At 45.8% G+C, this 22,440-nt stretch overlaps 1 protein-coding gene across 9 annotated transcripts in view; it reads right to left on the reverse strand.

Moving 5' to 3' along the window:
* LOC106611148 (neurexin-1a) overlaps window positions 1–22,440 on the reverse strand; it is a 778,513-nt gene that overhangs the window by 524,261 nt on the left and 231,812 nt on the right. For 7 of the 9 annotated variants that reach the window (XM_045724917.1, XM_045724935.1, XM_045724928.1 and 4 more), the window contains 5 exons: window positions 20,970–21,271; window positions 18,312–18,335; window positions 17,035–17,196; window positions 5,264–5,530; window positions 4,935–5,109 (listed from right to left, as the gene is read on the reverse strand). In XM_045724917.1, the coding sequence (XP_045580873.1) occupies window positions 4,935–5,109; window positions 5,264–5,530; window positions 17,035–17,196; window positions 18,312–18,335; window positions 20,970–21,271 (930 nt within the window). The remainder of the gene's footprint in view (window positions 1–4,934; window positions 5,110–5,263; window positions 5,531–17,034; window positions 17,197–18,311; window positions 18,336–20,969; window positions 21,272–22,440) is intronic. The other 2 variants (XM_045724959.1, XM_045724909.1) reach the window with 1 other exon arrangement.

Raw genomic sequence — 22,440 nt, forward strand, 5'->3', positions numbered from 1 at the left:
GAACGTCTAGATGTAAGAGGTTAATTGTCACATGAAACTCCCTCAGTTGTCATACAAAACGCTTTCAGTAGTCAGACATTTCCTATTAAGTCTACACGCAGTGGGAAAGGGAACAGATGCAAGATGGCGCCGACAGAGATGGTAGCCTCGCTTTGCATTCTTAGGAAACTATGCAGTATTTTGTTTTTTTGTGTATAATTTCTTACATTGTTACCCCAGGAAATCTTAAGTCTAATTACATACAGCCAGGAAGAACTATTGGATATAATAGCAACGTCAACTTACCAAGATTACAACCAGGAATACGACTTTCACGAAGTGGATCCTCTGTTCCGACCACCACCCAGGACAATGGATCTGATCTCAGTAGGCGATCCAAAACAACGGCGCTACAGAAGGGGCAGACGGAGCGATCTTCTGATCAGGCTCCATACACGGGCACATCGCTTACTGCTCCCGAGTATACTACTCGCCAACGTCCAGTCTAACAACAACGTAGACAGAATTCGAGCAAGGGTTGCCTTCCAGAGAGATATCAGAGATTGTAACCTTCTCAATTTCATTGAACCATGGCTCACTCGGGACATGTTATCAGAGTCGGTACAGCCACCCGGTTTCTTCACGCATCGCGCCGACAGAAACAAACATCTCTCTGGTAAGAAGAAGGGTGGGGGTGTATGCCTTATGATTAACGATTTGTGGTGTAATCATAACATACAAGAACTCAAGTCCTTTTGTTCACGTGACCTAATATTCCTTACAATCAAATGCCAACCACATTATCTACAAAGAGAATTATCTTCGATTATAATCACAGCCGTGTATATCCCCCCCAAGCAGACACCTCAACGGTCCTGAAGGAACTTCACTGGAGTCTATGTAAACTGGAAACCACATATCCTGAGGCTGCATTAATTGTAGCTGTGGATTTTAACAAAGCTAATCTGAAAACAAGGCTCCCTAAATTTTATCAGCATATCGAATGCGCGACTCGAGCTGGCAGCATTCTGGATCTTTGCTTCTCCAACTTCCACGACGCATACAAATCCCTCCCCTGCCCTCCTTTTGGTAAATCTGACCACGACTCCATTTTGTTGCTCCCAGCCTATAGACAGAAACTAAAACAGGAAACGCCCATGCTCAGGTCTGTTCAATGCTGGTCCGACCAATCGGATTACACACTTCAAGATTGCTTCCATCACACTGACTGGGATATGTTCCGGATAGACTCAGACAACAACATTTATGTATACGCAGACTCAGTGCGTGAGTTTATTAGCAAGTGCATTGGTGATGTTGTACCCACGGTGACTATTAAAACCTTCCCTAACCAGAAATCGTGGACTGATGGTAGCATTCGCACAAAACTAAAAGCGCGAACCACTGCTTTTAACCTGTTAGGGCTAGGGGGCAGTATTGACACGGCTGGATAAAAAACATACCCGATTTAATCTGGTTACCACTCCTACCCAGTAACTAGAATATGCATATACTTATTACATATGGATAGAAAACACCCTACATTTTCTAAAACTGTTTGAATGGTGTCTGTGAATATAACAGAACTCAAATGGCAGGTCAAAACCTGAGAGATTCCTTTAAAGGAAGTGGCCTGTCTGACCATTTCTTGAACTTCTTTTCCATCTCTATCATTTACTAAGGATCTCTGCTCTAACGTGACACTTCCCACGTCGTCCATAGGCGCTCAGAGCCCGGGAAAAAACAGAATGTCGTCATTCCAGCCCCAGGCTGAAACACATTATCGCCTTTCTCAAGTGGCCGATCAAGGTACACGGGCTTATGCGCGTGACCCCGACCGCCCCCGCCTTTGGGATTTTTTCCTCTGTTTGCCGAAAAGGAGATTCCCTGTCGGAATATTATCACTTTTCTACGAGAAAAGTGTCGTAAAAATTGATTTTAAACAGCGGTTGACATGTTTCGAAGTACGGTAATGGAATATTTAGAATTTTATTGTCACGAATTGCGCCATGCGCGTGACACTTCTTTACTATTTCGGATAGTGTCTGGAACGCACGAACAAAACGCCGCTATTCGGATATAACGATGGATTATTTTGGACCAAACCAACATTTGTTATTGAAGTAGCAGTCCTGGGTGTGTATTCTGACGAAGACAACAAAAGGTAATCAAACTTTTATAATAGTAAATATGATTATGGTGAGTGCTAAACTTGCCGGGTGTCTAAATAGCGAGCCCGTGAAGCCTGGGCTATGTACTTAGAATATTGCAAAATGTGCTTTCACCAAAAAGCTATTTTAAAATCGGACATATCGAATGCATAGAGGAGGTCTGTATCTATAATTCTTAAAATAATTGTTATGCTTTTTGTGAACGTTTATCGTGAGTAATTTAGTAAAATGTTAGCGAATTCCCCGGAAGTTTGCGGGGGGTATGCTAGTTCTGAACGTCACATGCTAATGTAAAAAGCTGGTTTTTGATATAAATATGAACTTGATTGAACAAAACATGCATGTATTGTATAACATAATGTCCTAGGGTTGTCATCTGATGAAGATCATCAAAGGTGAGTGCTGCATTTAGCTGTCTTCTGGGTTTTGGTGACATTATATGCTGGCTTGAAAAATGGGTGTCTGATTATTTCTGGCTTGGTACTCTGCTGACATAATCTAATGTTTTGCTTTCGTTGTAAAGCCTTTTTGAAATCGGACAGTGTGGTTAGATTAACGAGAGTCTTATCTTTAAATGGCTGTAAAATAGTCATATGTTTGAGAAATTGAAGTAATAGGATTTTTAAGGTTTTGAAAATCGCGCCACAGGCTGGCAGTGGCTGTTACGCAAGCGTCCCACCTAGCCCATAGAGGTTAATCATGGCAAGACGACCGGAAACATGACCGAATACAGTGTAGCTATTCCCTTCGCAAGGCAATCAAACAAGGTAAGCATCAGTATAGAGACAAAGTAGAGTCGCAATTCAATGGCTAAAACACGAGACGTATGTGGCAGGGTCTACAGTCAATCATGGATTTCAAAACGAAATCCAGCCCCGTCGCGGACACCGACGTCTTGCTCCCAGACAAATTAAACAACCTCTTTGCTCGCTTTGGGGACAATACAGTGACACTGACACGGCCCGCTACCGAAACCTGTGGACTCTCCATCACCGTGGCCAACGTGAGTAAAACATTTAAACGTGTTAACACTCACAAGGCTGCCGGCCCAGACGGCATCCCTAGCCGGGTCCTCAGAGCGTGCACAGACCAGCTGACTGGTGTGTTTACGTACGTATTCAATCAATCCGTATCCCAGTCTGCTGTACCCACATGCTTCAAGATGGCCACCATTGTTCCTGTTCCCAAGAAAGCTAAGGTAACTGAGCTAAACGACTATCGCCCTGTAGCACTCACTTCTGTCATCATGAAGTGCTTTGAGAGACTAGTCAAGGATAATATCATCTCCACACTACCTGATACCCTCGACCCACTCCAATTTGCTTACCACCCCAATAGGTCCACATACGATGCAATCGCAATCACACTGCGCACTGCCCTAACCCATCTGGACAAGAGCAATACCTATGTAAGAATGCTGTTCATCTGAACCCCGCCCTATGCAACTGGGTCCTGGACTTTCTGACTGGCCGCCCCAGGTGGTGAGGGTAGGAAACAACATCTCCACCTCGCTGATCCACAACACTGGGGCTCCACAAGGGTGCATTCTCAGCCCTCTCCTGTACTCCCTGTTCCCCCATGACTGCGTGGCCATGCACGCCTCCAACTCAATTATCAAGTTTGCAGACGACACTACAGTGGTAGGCTTTATTACAAACAACGACGAGACGGCCTACAGGGAGAAGATGAGGGCCCTCAGAGTGTGGTGTCAGGAAAATAACCTCACACAAAGGAGATGATCGTGGACTTCAGGAAACATCAGAGGGAGCACCCCCCTATCCACATCAACGGGACAGCAGTAGAGAAGGTAGAAAGTTAAGTTCCTCGGCGTACACATCACGGACAAAATGAAATGGTCCACCCACACAGACAGCGTGGTGAAGAAAGCGCAACAGCACCTCTTCAACGTCAGGAGGCTGAAGAAATGTTGCTTGTCACCAAAAACACTCACAAACTTTTACAGATGCACAATCGAGAGCATACCTTCTGGCCTTATCACCGACTGGTATGGCAACTGCTCAGCCAACAACCGTAAGGCTCTCCAGAGGGTAGTGAGGTCTGTACAATGCATCGCCGGGGGCAAGCTACCTGCCCTCCAGGACACATACATTACCCGATGTCACAGGAAGGCCAAAAAGATAATCAAGGATAACAACCACCCGAGCCACTGCTTGTTCACCCCACTATCATCCAGAAGGCAAGGTCAGTACAGGTGCATCAAAGCTGGGACCGAGAGTCTGAAAATCAGCTTCTATCTCAAGGCCATCAGGCTGTTAAACAGCCATCACTACCATTGAGTGGCTGCTGCCAACATACAGACTCAAATCTCTTGTACTTGAATAATTAATAACTAGATGTAATAAATGTATCACCAGTCACCTTCAACAATGCCACTTTATATAATGTTTACATACCCTACATTACTCATCTCATATGTATATACTGTACTCTATACCATCTACCATCTACCATCTACACGGCCATCTCTTGTCCATATATTTATATGTACTTATTCTTATTCATTCCTTTACACTTGCGTGTATAAGGTAGTTGTTGTTAAATTGTTACATTACTTGTTAGATATTACTGCCCTGTCGGAACTAGAAGCACAGCATTTCGCTACACTCACATTAACATCTGCTAACCATGTGTATGTGACCAATACAATTTGATTTGATTTGATTTGAACAGGATAACCTTAGAATGATTAAAGACTCAAATCAAGACACTATGGCCACCTCCAAAATCCATAACACCAATGACAACAAAATAAAATATCATTACCTGATCGTCCGTCCCGTTGGAAGTCTACGTGGTACCACTCCCCATCGTTGACCTTCTTGTTGACGGCCCTGGTCTTGGTGGTCCCGGACCCCATGTCCAGCAGTAAATACAGGTGTCCTTCCAGCATCTCGATGGCAAAGAAGTCCACCTTCAACGTCAGGGGGCTCTTGGAATCCTTGAATTCAATTAAATCAAACTTTATTTAAAGAGCATTTAGAATCCCAACACACAGTAAAAAAGTGAAGATAAAAAAAGAAATCAGGATGAATATAATATCATATAACAAGCAAAAAATGTAAAAGTATTTAATAAAATAATATTGTAATCACCTTGGGGGCCTGTTTGAGCTTGCCGTGGCTGAAGAGGAGAAGCCCGCTGGGCTCTGTGGTACGGAAGTCAAAGGAGATGGAGCCTGTCTTCTTGGCGTTCCATTTATTGAGAGTTATGAAGGACTCTGGGGTCTCGAAGGTGATGGGGTCAAGGGTTGCCACGTTCTCACATTTGAAAGCCACGATGCCATGAACCTTCATCTTGGCATCACCCAGTTTGGCCATCCTGGACAGCTCGAGCCGCACGTCGTTGTTTTTGTACACAACCTAGGTTGATGGAGGGAGGAAAGGGGAAGGGAAGGGAGAAACAGTTCATCCATCTGGCCAAAAGTAATGCTATATATAGTAAATAGGGTGCCATTTAGAACACAGACAGTCTTTGGAAGTGTATGACCAGAAATTGTACAATATTCCTTAAATAGTGCACTACTGGCCAAAGGTCACTTTAAAGCATTCTATTTTGTATGCACCCCATGTTTGGAAGTGTATGTGTGTGTCAGTCAGAATTATTTTTGCAGAACCCAATCACTTGGAGGAGTAAAAACGCTTTGAGAAAAGCATATGTCATTTCCTCTTTTGAATGTAAACATTAAGTTGAGATAAATCGAGACCTGTATCAGAATAAACTATTGCAGCCTCAACCTTTGAAAACTGGCATATTTTCCAGAGCTTTTGAAAAGGGCATAATTTGAATGTAATTGAAATGCAATTTCACAACAATCTGACTTTTTAAAGGAACCTACAACAATATATGTATTCAGTAATCAATACAGAAAAATTTGAACTTAAGAATGTTTATCTACAGTAATCATATATTATTGACCTTTGTGTATAGTTTTGTAAAAAGGTACATTTATTTAGTTTTCAATTAGCTTTACTGTATAGCGCTGTCATGTGTAATGACATGAAACTCAGGGAGGTAGCTATGTTTGGTACTAATGCGGACAGACCACTGTCTTGTTCTCCCAGGACCTTCAGACCACTATCTTGTTCTCCCAGGACCTTCATACCAGTGTCTTGTTCCCCCAGAACCTTCAAACCAGTGTCTTGTCCCCCCGGGAACTTCAGAACACTGTATTGTTCCCCCAGGACCTTCAGACCACTGTATTGTTCCCCCAGGACCTTCAGAACACTGTCTTGTTCCCCCAGCCTCACCCACTTTGTTTATGTGTAATTGCTGCTGGTCTTGTCATGCAGGGCTCCTGCAAAAGAGACCTTGGTCTCAATGGGACTCCATGTTAAAATAAAGGTTAAAAAAATGTATATTGTTTTGTACTGTACATAAAAAGAACAATTTTCTCTTATTGCAAATAGCAGCAGAGCTGTGTTGTGTGTGATGCGATATGCTCTGGTTTGTAACCTGAGTGGAGACCACAGTCTTGTTCCCTCAGGACCCGTAGCAGCAGCCATGTCAGCAGTTTTTGCAGGACTCTAACTAGGGTCCTGCTTGGCCCACCCGTGCGTGACGAGCTGCTGTAGCTCTACTGTGGCGCTACCTTTCACCTCGGTCCACCTGAGGCAACAGTGGGGCACAACACAGCACAGTGGATCAGGGCATTAGTGTAGCAGGGAGGCCATATTTAGGCAAAGAAGTGGCCCTAACCGAGGTGGTTTGGTGAACCACCCTTTTGTGATTAGTATGGCCCTGATTGAAAAATGAAGACTTGGGTTAACTCCCTGAGCAAATGCCTTGGCTTGGGGTGGGTGGTTAAGTAGGTAGGTAGGTAGGTAGGTAGGTAGGTAGGTAGGTAGGTAGGTCAGTCGGTGGGAGGGAGGGAGGGAGGGAGGAAGGGAGTTGTTGGATGTATTTGTTAAGTGAGAGATGGAGAGTGATAGAAAACATCTGTACACTTTGTAAGTGTTGCAGTAAAACATGCTGGTACTGTAGGTAGGTAATGTAGGTAGGTACTCTAGGGAGGTGGCTAAGTGTGTGGGTCTGTGTGGAAGGAGGGAGGTGGCTAAGTGTGTGGGTCTGTGAGGAGGGACGGAGGTGGCTAAGTGAGTGGGTCTGTGAAGAGGGACGGAGGTTGCTAAGTGTGTGGAGGGAGATGGCTAAGTCTGTGGGTCTGTGTAGAAGTACGGAGGTAGGGAAGTGTTTGTGAAGTGAGAGACGGAGAGTGATGAGAGCTAACAGCTGTACACGATGCAGGTGTTGCAGTAAAAACGCTAATTAAGGCCTCAGCAGGAAACCTGATTAAAATATACCCTGCTGATGATGGATGTGCCTCTCACTACCAATCTATAGCCATCTAAATTCATTAAGCTCTCTCTCTCACACACACACACACACACACACACACACACACACACACACACACACACACACACACACACACACACACACACACACACACACAGTCTTGCGCAGCTAACCTTGAAGGGACATACAATTCAGTCCCATTAAAAATCCTATTTTCCCTAACCCCTAACCCTAACCTTAACCCTAACCTGAACCTTAACCCAAAAACCTAACCTTAACCCTAAATCTAAATCTAACCATAGCTCCTAACCCTAACCCTAAAACTAACCCAAGCACCTAACGCTAACCCTAAAACTAACCCTAGCTCCTAACCCTAAAACCAACCCTAGCTCCTAGCCCTAACCCTAAAACTAACCCTAGCTCCTAACCCTAACCCTAAAACTAACCCTAGCTCCTAACCCTAACCCTAAAACTAACCCTAGTTCCTAACCATAACCCTAAAACCAACCCTAGCTCCTAACCCTAAAACTAACCCTAGCTCCTAAAACCCAAACCCTAAAACTAACCCTAGCTCCTAACCCTAATCCTAAACCTAATTCTAACCCTAACACCAATTTTAACCTTAAACCTAAACCCTCTAGAAATAGTATTTGACCTTGTGGGGACCAACATTTTCGTTGTAGGTACTTCTGGACCCCATATGTATAGTTAAACATGTCCACACACACACACACACACACACACACACACACACACACACACACACACACACACACACACACACACACACACACACACACACACACACACACACACACACACACACCACAGGAGCTGACAGGAGTACTAAAGAGTCTGCGTCCCAAATTGCACCCTATTTCCTATGTTGTGCACTACTCTTTACCAGCGGCAAGGCTAAAGCTGAATCAGCAGTACTTCATTAAATACCAAGCTATAATGACATTAAGGAGGGATAAAAGTCCACTAAACATTTTTTTTACCTTTATTTAACTAGGCAAGTCAGTTAAGAACAAAATCATATTTTAAATGACGGCCTAGGAACAGTGGGTTAACTGCCTTGTTCATGGGCAGAACGACAGATATTTACCTTGTCAGCTCGGGGATTCGATTTAGCAACACTTTCGGTTACTGGCCCAACGCTCTAACCACTAGGCTACCTGCCACCCCAAACATTGATGACAAGCATCATTGTACAGTACCATATTGCACTGAATAAAATTGACCAAGTGAACAATCTTATTATGCTTTGTTGAGGTATCTGAAATTAAATACCAAGTATCGTAAGAGGATAATAGAAGACAGTTAGAGAGTTTGGCATGTTTTATATAGTGTAAGATCTGCGTCCTATATGACACCCAGTTCCCTATAGTATGCATTACTTTTGAAAAGATCCCTATGCCATTTGGGATGATGCCACAGAGAGTAATCCAGTGTGTCATCTTTGATATAGTGTAAGGAGAATGAATGGAGTACTGTTGCTGGGTGGCCTCCCAGAGAGTGTCAGCATCCCAAATGGCACCCCATTCCCTTTAAAGTGCACTACTTTCTTACCAAAAGTACTACACTATGTAGGGAATAGGGTGCCATTTGAGACACACCAACAGTTGTGTAGATGGCTCCCCTAGCTGCACAGACTACAATATCTTCCTATTATCTTCCTCTCAGAGTTGTCTTTAGTGATAATACACCATTAGGAACAGGGAGAGCTCCCAAAATAAATGGTAGAAGAAGTGGTCATTATAAATGTGTTATAGTATTGACTTAATTTATAGCCAAGGCTTTTGAATATGTCACGTTCGTGTGTATAGACGGACCAAGGCACAGCGAATGTTGAGTTCCATATTATTTATCCCATAACCCACAGGTGGAAAAAATGCTACTTAAGTATGATCCCCAATTAGAGACAGCGATAACCAGCTGCCTCTAATTGGGAATCATACAAATCACCAAGATAGAAAATAAACATAGAAACCCACATAGAAAATATCAACTAGAACAACCCCCCAGTCACGCCCTGACCTACTCTAAAATAAAAGCTTTCTATGGTCAGGTCGTGACAGAATACAGATTCTGACGTAATCTTTAAGGGTTTTGTGAATACAGATTCTGACTTAATCTATAATGTTTTAGTAAATACATATTCTGACTCTTAATCTATAAGGTTTTTGTAAATACAGGATCTCTTCCCAGGTCCAGTCCTCTGATCCACACTGCTTGGTCCCGCTCATCTTCCTGGTGAGCGCACACTGCTTGGCTTTCTTTTGGTGGGATCTTCTGTCACGAGTGCTATCTTCGAATTCCCTGTCATAAATCAGCCAAGGCGCAGCGTGCCGGTAGTGCCACATATTTTATTAGTGAACCCGAACAAAACAAGAAACAGGTGAAACTGAAACAAACGTGACGTTCTGGGGCTGCATAAACACAGCTGCACAAAAACAAGATCCCACGAAAACACAGGAAAAAACAGGCTGCCTAAGTATGGCTTCCAATCAGAGACAACGAATGACAGCTGCCTCTGATTGGAAACCATACCCTGCCAAAACATAGAACACAAACATAGAATGCCCACCCACCTATCACATCCTGACCTAACTAAACAGTGAAAACACAGCTCTCCTAGTTCAGAGCATGACAGTACCCCCCCCCAAAGGTGCAGACTCCCAGCCGCGAACCTGAACCTATTTGGGAGGGTCCGGGTGGGCATCTATAATTGGCGGCGGCTCGGGTTCCAGGCGTAGCACCCCCCCGATCCCCCCGCTTCTGTGTGTCCGGAGGAACCAGACCATGGATCATCGCCGGAGGCTCTGGAACGCCAACCGCCGCTGAAGACTCTGGGCTGAAGGCCGCCGCTGAAGACTCTGGGCTGCAGACCGCCGTTGAAGACTCTGGGCTGCAGACCGCCGCTGAAGACTCGGGTCTGCAGACCGCCGCTGAAGACTCGGGTCTGAAGACCCTCGTTGAAGGCTCCGGACAGGGGAGCGTCGCTGGAGGCTCCGGACTGGGGAGCGTCGCTGGAGGCTCCGGACTGGGGAGCGTCGCTGGAGGCTCCGGACTGGGGGGTGTCGCTGGAGGCTCCGGACTGGGGAGCGTCGCTGGAGGCTCCGGACTGAGGAGCGTCACTGGAGGCTCCTGGCTGAGGAGCGTCGCTGGAGGCTCCAGACCATGGATCATCGCCGGAGGCTCTGGAACGCCAACCGCCGCTGAAGACTCTGGGCTGAAGGCCGCCGCTGAAGACTCTGGGCTGCAGACCGCCGTTGAAGACTCTGGGCTGCAGACCGCCGTTGAAGACTCTGGGCTGCAGACCGCCGCTGAAGACTCGGGTCTGAAGACCCTCGTTGAAGGCTCCGGACAGGGGAGCATCGCTGGAGGCTCCGGACTGGGGAGCGTCGCTGGAGGCTCCGGACTGGGGAGCGTCGCTGGAGGCTCCGGACTGGGGAGCGTCGCTGGAGGCTCCGGACTGGGGAGCGTCGCTGGAGGCTCCGGACTGGGGAGCGTCGCTGGAGGCTCCGGACTGGGAAACGTAGCTGGAGGCTCCGGACTGGGGGGCGTCGCTGGAGGCTCCGGACTGGGGAGCGTCGCTGGAGGCTCCGGACTGGGGAGCGTCGCTGGAGGCTCCGGACTGGGGAGCATCGCTGGAGGCTCCGGACTGGGGAGCGTCGCTGGAGGCTCCGGACTGGGAAGCGTCGCTGGAGGCTCCGGACTGGGGGGCATCGCTGGAGGCTCCGGACTGGGGGGTGTCGCTGGAGGCTCCGGACTGGGGAGCATCGCTGGAGGCTCCGGACTGAGGAGCGTCACTGGAGGCTCCTGGCTGAGGAGCGTCGCTGGAGGCTCCGGACTGAGGAGCGTCGCTGGAGGCTCCGGACTGAGGAGCGTTGTTGCAGGCTCCATGCCTTGGATCATCAATACAGGTTCCGTGCCCTGGATCATCACTGGAGGCTTCGTGCCATGGATCATCTCTACAGGCTTCGGACCATCGATTATCACTGGAAGCTTTATTCGTGGAGCTGGAACAGGTCTCACTGGACTGGGGAGACGCACTAAGGACCGAGTGCTCAAAGCACCGGCACCGGCCGAACTGGGCTATGAAGGCTTACTGGAGGAAGAGTGCGAGGAGCAGGCACAGGACGTACTGGGCTATGGTGGCGCACTGGAGGGAGAGTGCGCGGAGCTGGCACAGGACGTACTGGGCTCTGGAGGCGCACTGGAGGGCAGGAATGTTAAGCGGGCATACTCCAAGCTGGCTGAGTGCCAACCTTAGCACGACAACGGTGAGGAACTTGCACCGAGCGCACGGGGCAGTTAGTGCGCATGGGCGACACCGTGCGCACCACCGCATAACACAGCGCTTGTACAGCCACGGTAAGCCCCACGGTAAGCACAGGGAGTTGGCTCAGGTCTTAAACCCGCCTTAGCCAATCTACCCATGTGGCCCCCCCAAAAAAAAATTGTCCGCTGCCTCTCAGGCCTTTCTTCCCAGTATCGCCGTTCCGCCTTCGCTGCCTCTATCTCCTCCGGCGGGCGGCAATACTCTCCCGGCCTTGTCCAAGGTCCTGCCCCTTCCAGGATCTCTTCCCAGGTCCAGTCCTCTGATCCACACTGCTTGGTCCCGCTCATCTTCCTGGTGAGCGCACACTGCTTGGCTTTCTTTTGGTGGGATCTTCTGTCACGAGTGCTATCTTCGAATTCCCTGTCATAAATCAGCCAAGGCGCCGCGTGCCGGTAGTTCCACATATTTTATTAGTGAACCCGAACAAAACAAGAAACAGGTGAAACTGAAACAAACATGACGTTCTGGGGCTGCATAAAAACAGCTGCACAAAAACAAGATCCCACGAAAACACAGGGAAGAACAGGCTGCCTAAGTATGGCTTCCAATCAGAGACAACGAATGACAGCTGCCTCTGATTGGAAACCAAAACATAGAACACAAAACATAGAATGCCCACCCACCTATCACACCCTGACCTAACTAAACAGAGAAAACACAGCTCTCCTAGGTCAGAGCGTGACAAACAGTTTTAAAAACAGCTTGATAAAAGGTTAGGTCATTCAGAAATCTGTAACGGAGCCAAGTGCAATTTTCAAGCCATGTTTAAAGATACACCATGAAAATGGATGAAACCTATTGGTGGGAGAAAGAAAACCAACTTGACAATCTCTTGGCAGTGGTGTGTGTGGAGGGAGGGAGGGAGGGAGGGAGGGAGGGAGGGAGGGAGGGAATGATATCTCTAAAGAGGAACTGAGAGAGAGCGAAAAGAGAGAGAGAGAGATTGAGTGAGAGAGAACAGGAGAGGGCCTGCAGAATGCAGAGAGAGAGGCTTTAGTAATGCTGGAGCCAGGAAAGGAGAGACTTTGTAACGCTGGAGCCAGGAAAGGAGAGGCTTTAGTAACGCTGGAGCCAGGAGAGGAGAGGCTTTAGTAACGCTGGAGCCAGGAAACCAGAGGCTTTAGTAACACTGGAGCCAGGAAATGAGAGGCTTTAGTGATGCTGAAGCCAGGAAAGGAGAGGCTTTAGTGACGCTGGAGCCAGGAGAGGAGAGGCTTTAGTAACGCTGGAGCCAGGAGAGGAGAGGCTTTAGTAACGCTGGAGCCAGGAGAGGAGAGGCTTTAGTAATGCTGGAGCCAGGAGAGGAGAGGAGAGGCTTTAGTAAAGCTGGAGCCAGGAAAGGAGAGGCTGTGCCAATAAAGGGCAATTGATCCTCTGAGTCAACACATAGGGCCCAAGGAGCTTTGGGCAGGCCTATGTCATCCCTTCTCCCCCTCTCTCTTCTTCCCTCCCTCTCTTTCACCCCTCTTTCACTCTCTCTCTCGTGCTCTCGTCCTCTCTCTTGCTTTCTCCCTCTCTCTTTCTCTCCCTCCCTCCCTCCTGTTCTCTTACAGTCACAGGAGAAAGGTACAAGCCAAATTTATTCAGCCTCCTGAGGTTAAAGAGGCGCTGTTGCACCTTCTTCACCATGCTGTCTGTGTGGGTGGACCATTTCAGTTTGTCCGTGATGTGTACACCGAGGAACTTAAAACTTTCCACCTTCTCCACTACTGTCCCATCGATGTGGATGTGGGGTGCTCCCTCTGCTGTTTCCTGAAGTCCACAATCATCTCCTTTGTTTTGTTTGACGTTGAGTGTGAGGTTATTTTCCTGACACCACACTCCGAGGGCCCTCATCTCCTCCCTGTAGGCCGTCTCGTCGTTATTGGTAATCAAGCCTACCACTGTGGTATCGTCTGCAAACTTGATGATAGTGTTCGAGGCATGCATGGCCACGCAGTTATGGATGAACAGGGAGTACAGGAGAGGGCTGAGAACGCACCCTTGTGGGGCCCCAGTGTTGAGGATCAGCGGGGTGGAGATGTTGTTTTCTACCCTCACCACGTGGGGGCGGCCTGTCAGAAAGTCCAGGACCCAGTTGCACATGGCGGGGTCGAGACCCAGGGTCAGTTTGGAGGATACTATGGTGTTAAATGCTGAGCTGTAGTCGATGAACAGCATTCTTACATAGGTATTCCTCTTGTCCAGATGGGTTAGGGCAGTGTGCAGTGTGATTGTGATTGCATCATATGTGGACCTATTGGGGTGGTAAGCAAATTGGAGTGGGTTGAGGGTATCAGGTAGGGTGGAGGTGATATGATCCTTGACTAGTCTCTCAAAGCACTTCATGATGACGGAAGTGAGTGCTACTGGGCGATAGTTGTTTAGCTCAGTTACCTTAGCTTTCTTGGGAACAGGAACTATTGTGGCCCTCTTGAAACATGTGGGAACAGCAGACTGGGATAGGGATTGAATATGTCCGTAAACACACCAGCCAGCTGGTCTGTGCATGCTCTGAGGACACGGCTAGGGATGCCGTCTGGTTCGGCAGCCTTGCGAGGGTTAACACGTCAACACGTTGTCATGACAATAGAGCAGTATAGCAGCAGCTAAGCCTGGGACCTGCAGACACGTACTGAAACATGGAACTTGAGATGGACAGTGTTACTATGCCACAGGAACCACTGCTTGACCATATGTCATATGTAATCTTCCTGCGACCATTGCCTACAGAACAGGGTTTTGTCTAGAAAAGATACAGCTTCTGTCAAAGTTGACTTTTTGTAGCAGATATAGGAGCACTTATGCAGCAGGTTAAGATAATGATTGTAGCAGGTTCAGAGAATTCGGTTAATGTTAGCAAAAGGGTTAGGGTTAGCTACTTTTGAAGTCAATTTGACAAAACTGTATCCCATCTATTCCTCTGGGACACTTCATAGCAACTATATGTAGCATTCATCACTGCGAACTGACAGCACACTCCATCCTTGATCCCAGCCTAGAAAAACACAGAAGACTAGGGAGGATTTTTGTTTTTCTCTAGTGTGCCCACCTGTGGTGTGGTGGACTGACAGGACTAGCTGTGCAGCCCAAATTCTACCCTATTCCATATTCTCTACTCTGGTCAAATGTTTTTTCACAATATAAGGAATAGGGTGCCATTGGGGACACAGACTAGCAGACTGCAAGGAGGGCACCACCAACCAGATGGCAGTGTTTACACCATGCCTGAATCCCAAATGGCACCCTATTCCCTACATAGAGCCTTAGTTTTGACCAGAACTCTATGGCAATAGCATGCCATTTGGGATGCGGTTCCATGTATCATCTCAGAAGCACCCCTCTAACGAAGACATGCATGCCCCTAATGAGATAGAACCCCTTAATGAGCTCTAGCCCCTAACGAGCTCCTAGCCCTAACGAGGAAGAGATGGAGCATGGACATGTGGTCTGCACCCTGACTGCTCATTAAGACTGTTGCATGATAACTTTTCTGTTAGGTTTCATGAGGATGACACCCTTGGCTGGGGGGAGGAGAGAAGAAAAGGAGAAATGTAGAACACTACAGGAGGAAGAGAAGGGGAAAAGCTACTGAAAAGAGAGAGAGAGCGAGAGAGAGAGAGAGAGAGAGAGAGAGAGAGAGAGAGAGAGATGGTGGTGGTAAAAGTAGTAGAGAAAAAAGAGACGAGGAGGGAAGAGAACGGGAGGTGACTTTATTCCTTGGTGGCTGCTGATGTCACTTCTCGAGAGTAGACTGTATTTCTTGGTGGTTGCTGATGTCACTTCTCGAGAGTAGACTGTATTCTTTGGTGGCTGCTGATGTCACTTCTCGAGAGTACCTGTATTCCTTGGTGGCTGCTGATGTGAAAAATATTTTTGGGGTCAGCATCCCATTAAGCACCCAATGTAATATTTAGCAGAAAATAAGGTAGAAAGGGAAAATTGAAACAACTCCCTTTATCAGCATGGTCCAGGATGGATGAATATCTTCAATATGCTCTATGTATAATATTATTGCGAAGCGTCTTTGGAAACTACAGAGAACTGTCAGATCTTGAATTGACAGATCCTGATATTACCGAAACGGCACAGCGTCTATCTTTTGATTGTAACGCATAAATATAGCATGTGTGTTCACCAAAATAGTTTGTAACCGATTTAGAACTCTTGCTTTAGGTTCTGAAAACACAATTGCCTTGGCAGGAACACCCCCTCTGCGGTATGACAGGGAGATGTATGGAGTGTTGGGACAGATTTGGCACTGACTTACAACAAGGGGCATCATGCTCCCCCAAAATCTGAGGGGGAACAATATATGTGAGGATGACTGGGGGTGGTCCAGAGGGGTGTGGTCTGGAGGGGCTTCATCCCCCCCCGTCCGTAAATTGGAGAATTTACAATTTTTCAAACACCTGCAACAGCTTTTTCCTGCAATCTAGAGCTATAATCATTGTGCTTAACTCCATGTAAAAATGCTTCTCTGCTAAGCTCTGGGTAAAATATTTAAAGGAATATGAGACTTATTCAGTACATTTAGTTATTTCTTGCTTTTTGAAAGTCTACCAACCTTGCCAGCAGGCATGCCAGGTAAGATAGTTAGACAAGCTAGTCACTCTAACTTGAGTGATAGCCTGAAATGTTATGACGTTGGGAGATAGGGTACCTATCTGGCCTAGCTTAAGCAAGCTTCATAAAATTGCTCGCAGGCAAAAAACTAAAATAAATGTTTTAAAAGTTAAAATCTGAGGGGACACGTGCCCCTGTGCATTCTATGGGCATGATGCCTCTGGCTCGAGTCCCCTGCCAAAGTGAAGCATATGCCTTTTCTATTCCTTTAATCCCCTTTAAAATATATATCCAGTACCAGTCAAACAGTTGGACACACCTACAAATAGGGCTATCTTCTGTAAACCACCCCTACCTTCTCAACACAATTGATGGCTCAAACGCATTAAGAAGAAAAGACATTCCACAAAATATATTCTTGCGTGTACCAAGTGATGTACTGTACACTCCACTCCCTCTACCCTGAGAGCACTATGCAGTGTGTGGTGTGATGCCCACTCCCTCTACCCTGAGAGTACTGTGCAGTGTGTGGTGTGATGCCCACTCCCTCTACCCTGAGAGCACTGTGCAGTGTGTGGTGTGATGCCCACTCCCTCTACCCTGAGAGCACTGTGCAGTGTGTGGTGTGATGCCCACTCCCTCTACCCTGAGAGCACTGTGCAGTGTGTGGGTGTTTACCTCTTTCAGACAACCCATAAAGTTGTTGCTAACAGGTGATCCAGGCAGGTCAGCCGTGCTAGGACTCCCGCCAACATAGAAAAAGTCATCGGAGCCTAGCATGGTGTAGTCTTCTTGAGTATACCCTGTGGTGGTCAGTATCCCATCCACGGATATAGTTACCTAGACAACAAAGCACAGGGAAAGGACACGCTATACTCTGATAGCCTATCAGAGCTCTCAGTCCAGCGGCATTTTGCCTCTTTCATTGTCTTCTGATAGTATAATTGTTCTTCTATAGATGTTTGGTAAAGATTGTAGAAACCCATTTTCATGTCTGTTTTTTTATTTTCTTGTTTTTGGTTTATTTTGTCCACTTTAGGATTAGTAGTTTGAGAAGTAGATGGCTAGCCCTCCAAGGGAATGATAAAGCTAGTTAGTCTGGGGCAACTAAATAACTCCCTAGCTAAGTGTGTTAGTAAGTTAGCCCCTACTGCAACTCAAAGTAATTTCAGCAGACACAAAAATGGTGTTAGTAGAATGTTATCTAGGTTAGTTTTGCTAAATTTACATATTAGTAAAAGTTAATCAGCAGTTTGTTTTCAGAAAAAAAAAACTATAGCGTGCAAGTGGGTTACATATAGAAAGTAACAAGCAAGTAGAAACCACAACCACATGTTTGGCGTTTGGTTTTAGTATATTCTTTTTGCATGCAAGCACACAAAAATAAAATTTTCCCAAGATAGTGTTTGCTAATCGATTTAATCTGACACTTTGCGCTCGTGTCGGATGCATGCAGAAGCAGATGATGAAAAATCACCAGCAAGGACCAGAAGAAAAAGCACCAATGAAAACGACAGCTGGCCTGGACAAATAGTGGGTAGTTTGAGCATGTGCAGCGTTCAGAACAGCATTCAGAGTGCATGCCATGCAGAGTGAATGGGAAATAGATCACTGGCTGAGCCAATGAGCATCAGGCCAGCCAGGCAGGAGACAGACATTGGTCCTCCTTTGATAACCACTGTTTGATGCAAAAGGCTTGAAACGATGCTCCTAAAAATGTGATTGGACGGGATACAGGAAGTAAAAATAACAGGAAGTGGTGAAATCCAACCAACGGATGAAAATAGTTTCAAAATAAAAAGAAGGTCAAAAGGTAAGCAGAAAGAGTACCAACCGCAGTTCCCCTTTTTTTGTTAATGACGTCTACAGTAAGAAAAGATAGAAAAGAAACACACGGCAAACCCAAACTAAGAAACAATTAGAATGATATCTACCGAACAATGGAGTTTGTTTACCATAGCGTGTCCAATGCCTGAGTGCTTTGTGGAGAGGGGGGAGAAAGGAAATGAAAAACTGTCAACAGAATAACGATAGTTACTCAAAAAAGAGATGACGGTTAACTACCAAAAGTTAGCACATTGTTGTTGTTGTTAATAAACGTAAAAAAAATATATTGGTTAGTAGTATGACACATTCCATGAATGACATGTTAGTTGTTGTTTTTCAAAGCATGTTAGTAACATAGAGTAAAAAAGTGCAAAATAAATTATTTTTACAAGAAAAAAAAACAGACTAAGGAAGACTAGCAAAAATGCTCCCACACTGGAAGTCAGCTAGCTCGTATTGGATCGATCGTTGACTCCCTATGGTCTACATGGGACTGTCCATGTAGACTGGACTGCCCTGGGTAGGCATCAACAACCCCTCACCCCTCTGACACAGTATAACTGACAGAAAACAAATGGTTATAAGAGAGAATGCCTAAAGCACATCAGTCGACCCTCTTTAACGAAAGTCCTTCAGATCGTTATTCTTTATCTTTGGATGCTTTGGGTTAATTACATAATACATTTCATTGGACCATTTTCATGATTTTCAAGACCAGTTTTGGACCACGATTCCGACCAATCCAATCCATTGGGATGTCGGTGGTCAGGATCTCATCTTACAGTACTGTACCTCCATTTTGGTCTTATTGATGGACTTTAGGATCACTTTACTGCAATGAGACAAAGCAAAGAAGACCCTGACACAAAATGAGAAGGATAATGGAGATTGGATTCCCCCATTGAGCATGCACTTTCATTATGCATTCTTAATGTTTACACAAATCAATTCAATTTTAACATTACTCAAATGCTCTAGATAATTTTTTTACCTCTTTGTCGGTGTGGTGTTTCAAAAGAAACAATCCATTACCATGTGAGCAGGAACACATCTAGAGAGCTAGTGTGTTGGTAGGATGCTGTGAGCAGGAACACGTCTAGAGAGCTAGTGTGTTGGTAGGATCCTGTGAGCAGCAACAAATCTAGAGACCTAGTGCATTGGTGGGATGCTGTGAGCAGGAACACATCCAGAGAGCTAGTGCATTGGTGGGATGCTGTGAGCAGGAACACATCTAGAGAGCTAGTGTGTCAGTGGGATGCTGTGAGCATAGACACATCTAGAGAGCTGGTGTGTTGGTAGGATGCTGTGAGCAGGGACACATCTAGCGAGCTAGTGTGTTGGTGGATGCTGTGAGCAGGAACACATCCAGAGAGCTAGTGTGTTGGTGGGATGCTGTGAGCAGGAACAAATCTAGAGAGCTAGTGCATTGGTGGGATGCTGTGAGCAAGAACACATCTAGAGAGCTAGTGTGTTGGTAGGATGCTTTGAGCAGGAACACATCTAGAGAGCTAGTGTGTTGGTGGATGCTGTGAGCATGAACACATCTAGAGAGCTAGTGTGTTGGTAGGATGCTTTGAGCAGGAACAAACCTAGAGAGCTAGTGTGTTGGTAGGATGCTTTGAGCAGGAACACATCTAGAGAGCTAGTGTGTTGGTAGGATGCTGTGAGCATGAACACATCTAGAGAGCTAGTGTGTTGGTAGGATGCTTTCAGCAGGAACAAACCTAGAGAGCTAGTGTGTTGGTAGGATGTTGTGAGCAGGAACACATCTAGAGAGCTGGTGTGTTGGTAGGATGCTGTGAGCAGGAACACATCTAGAGAGCTAGTGTGTTGGTGGATGCTGTGAGCAGAGACACATCTAGAGAGCTGGTGTGTTGGTAGGATGCTGTGTGCAGAGACACATCTAGAGAGCTAGTGTGTCGGTGGGATGCTGTGAGCAGAGACACATCTAGAGAGCTGGTGTGTTGGTAGGATGCTGTGAGCAGGGACACATCTAGCGAGCTAGTGTGTTGGTGGATGCTGTGAGCAGGAACACATCCAGAGAGCTAGTGTGTTGGTGGGATGCTGTGAGCAGGAACACATCTAGAGAGCTAGTGTGTTGGTGGATGCTGTGAGCAGGAACACATCCAGAGAGCTAGTGTGTTGGTAGGATGCTGTACAAGTGAAAGCCATTATATTCTGTACTTCCACCTATATGGCATGAAGCAAACTGTGTCACTTGTAAACTGTGTTGCTTATACGTTTCTTAATTCAGTGGTTTACTGTTTTGGGGGTGTAACTGTTGCAATCTTTCCAAGCTGTATTCTAACATAAAAACTCATCTTCGCATGCTTTGTATTTTCATAAAAATAGCATGTGTTAAGCAGCCAAAGACCCAGAGGTCACCAAGTAGAAGGCTGATCCTCTAATAGTCAATAGAGGCTGTTCATTGTGGTCACAACTATAGAGGGAAAATAAATGGATGACTCAGAGATCAGCTTCTCTGAACAAAGTGACACTCGGTACGAGCTGTGATCTTTTTGACATGGTCTTTCCACTATTGATGCCTCTGATATTCCACGGTCTGTCCTCTATCGATGCCTACCATTGGTCTATATGTGTCCCTCCTCAAATGCAGCATCACCTTCCTCATGTCTTATTACAGATCAAATCATTATTATAATCAATCCAAATACTTATTCCAAAATAGTTAAAATAATTTGATTGTAATGATTAAATTCAATCAAATGTGGCTCATCTAAACTAGTTTAATAAGTCTCCATGGCAGTCCCCCTCTGTACTGTTACCTGACGTAGATTCCTTGTAACTTTGACATCATGCCAATCATTGTCATTGAATTTCCCATTGACCGGTTCCACCAGAGCTTCAAAGGCTCCAGATCCCAAATTAATGACCAGCGACACAGCTCCGTTTTTCAGGGCAAGGTTGACATAGTCTGCAGACTTCCCCGTGTGAAGCATCAGACCGTTCCTCTGTAACGTCTTGAAGGACAGGGTGATCTCGTCGCTGCTGCTCTGGATCGGGTTCAAGGACAAGTCGTAGCAGAAGAACTCAGATCCCTTGAAGGTCGCCACATAATCTTCTTTTCCTGTAAGATGACAAAAAGAGAGAGAGAGAGAGAGAGAGGCATTTTACATCAGAAGTGAGGGAAGAGGAACAACTCCCACATTTCCTGTAGCTCGGCTGCTTAGCTATCCACCTTAGAGGTTGCTGCCCTATGTACATGGAATCACTGGTCACTTTAACTAGTATGGGCTATGTGGGAAGCTAGCGTCCCACCCGCGGTACAGCCAGTGAAATAGCAGGGCGGCAAATTCAAAACAACAAAAATCTCATAATTCAGATTTCTCAAACATACAGCTATTTTACACCATTTTAAAGATAAACTCTCCTTAACCCAACCTCGTTGTCCGATTTCAAAAAGGCTTTACGGCGAAAGCAAAACATTAGATTATGTTAGGACAGCGCCTAAAAAATAAAAGCCACACAGCCATTTTCCAAGCAAGGACAGGCATCACAAAAACCAGAAATACAGGTAAAATTAACCTGTTGGGGGTAGGGGGCAGTATTGAAAATTTCGGGAAAAATATGTGCCCAATTTAAACTGCCTCCTACTCAGACTCAGAAGCTAGGATATGCATATTATTACTTCTCCTGAATCGAACCATGTTGTCTGATTTCAAAAAGGCTTTACAGCGAAAACAAAATATTAGATTATGTTAGGAGAGTACCCTGCCAAAAATAATCAAACAGCCATTTTCAAAGCAACTAGCATGCATCACAAATACCCAAAACACAGCTAAATGCAGCACTAACCTTTGACGATCTTCATCAGATGACACTCCTAGGACATCATGTTACACATACATGCATTTTTTGTTCGATAAAGTTCATATTTATATATAAAAACAGCATTTTACATCGGTTCGTGACGTTTAGAAAATATTTTCCCTCAAATACTGCCGGTGAAGCAGCGCCACAATTTACAAAAATACTTGTCATAAACATTGATACAAAATTAAACTGTCATTCAAATAATTATAGATGAACATCTCCTTTATGCAAACGCTATGAAAGACTTCAAAAAAGCTTCACGAGGAAAGCACTCTTTGCAATAATCTGAGTACTGAGCTCAGAAAAAATACACTAGGCTATACAGATAGCCGCCATCTTGGGGACATCTAAAATCATACATTGCATTAGAAATATTCCCTTACCTTTGATCATCTTCATCAGAAGGCACTTCCAGGGATCCCA

This window comes from Salmo salar, chromosome ssa01 (assembly GCF_905237065.1).
Source record: "Salmo salar chromosome ssa01, Ssal_v3.1, whole genome shotgun sequence".
Taxonomy (NCBI): Eukaryota; Metazoa; Chordata; class Actinopteri; order Salmoniformes; family Salmonidae; genus Salmo; species Salmo salar.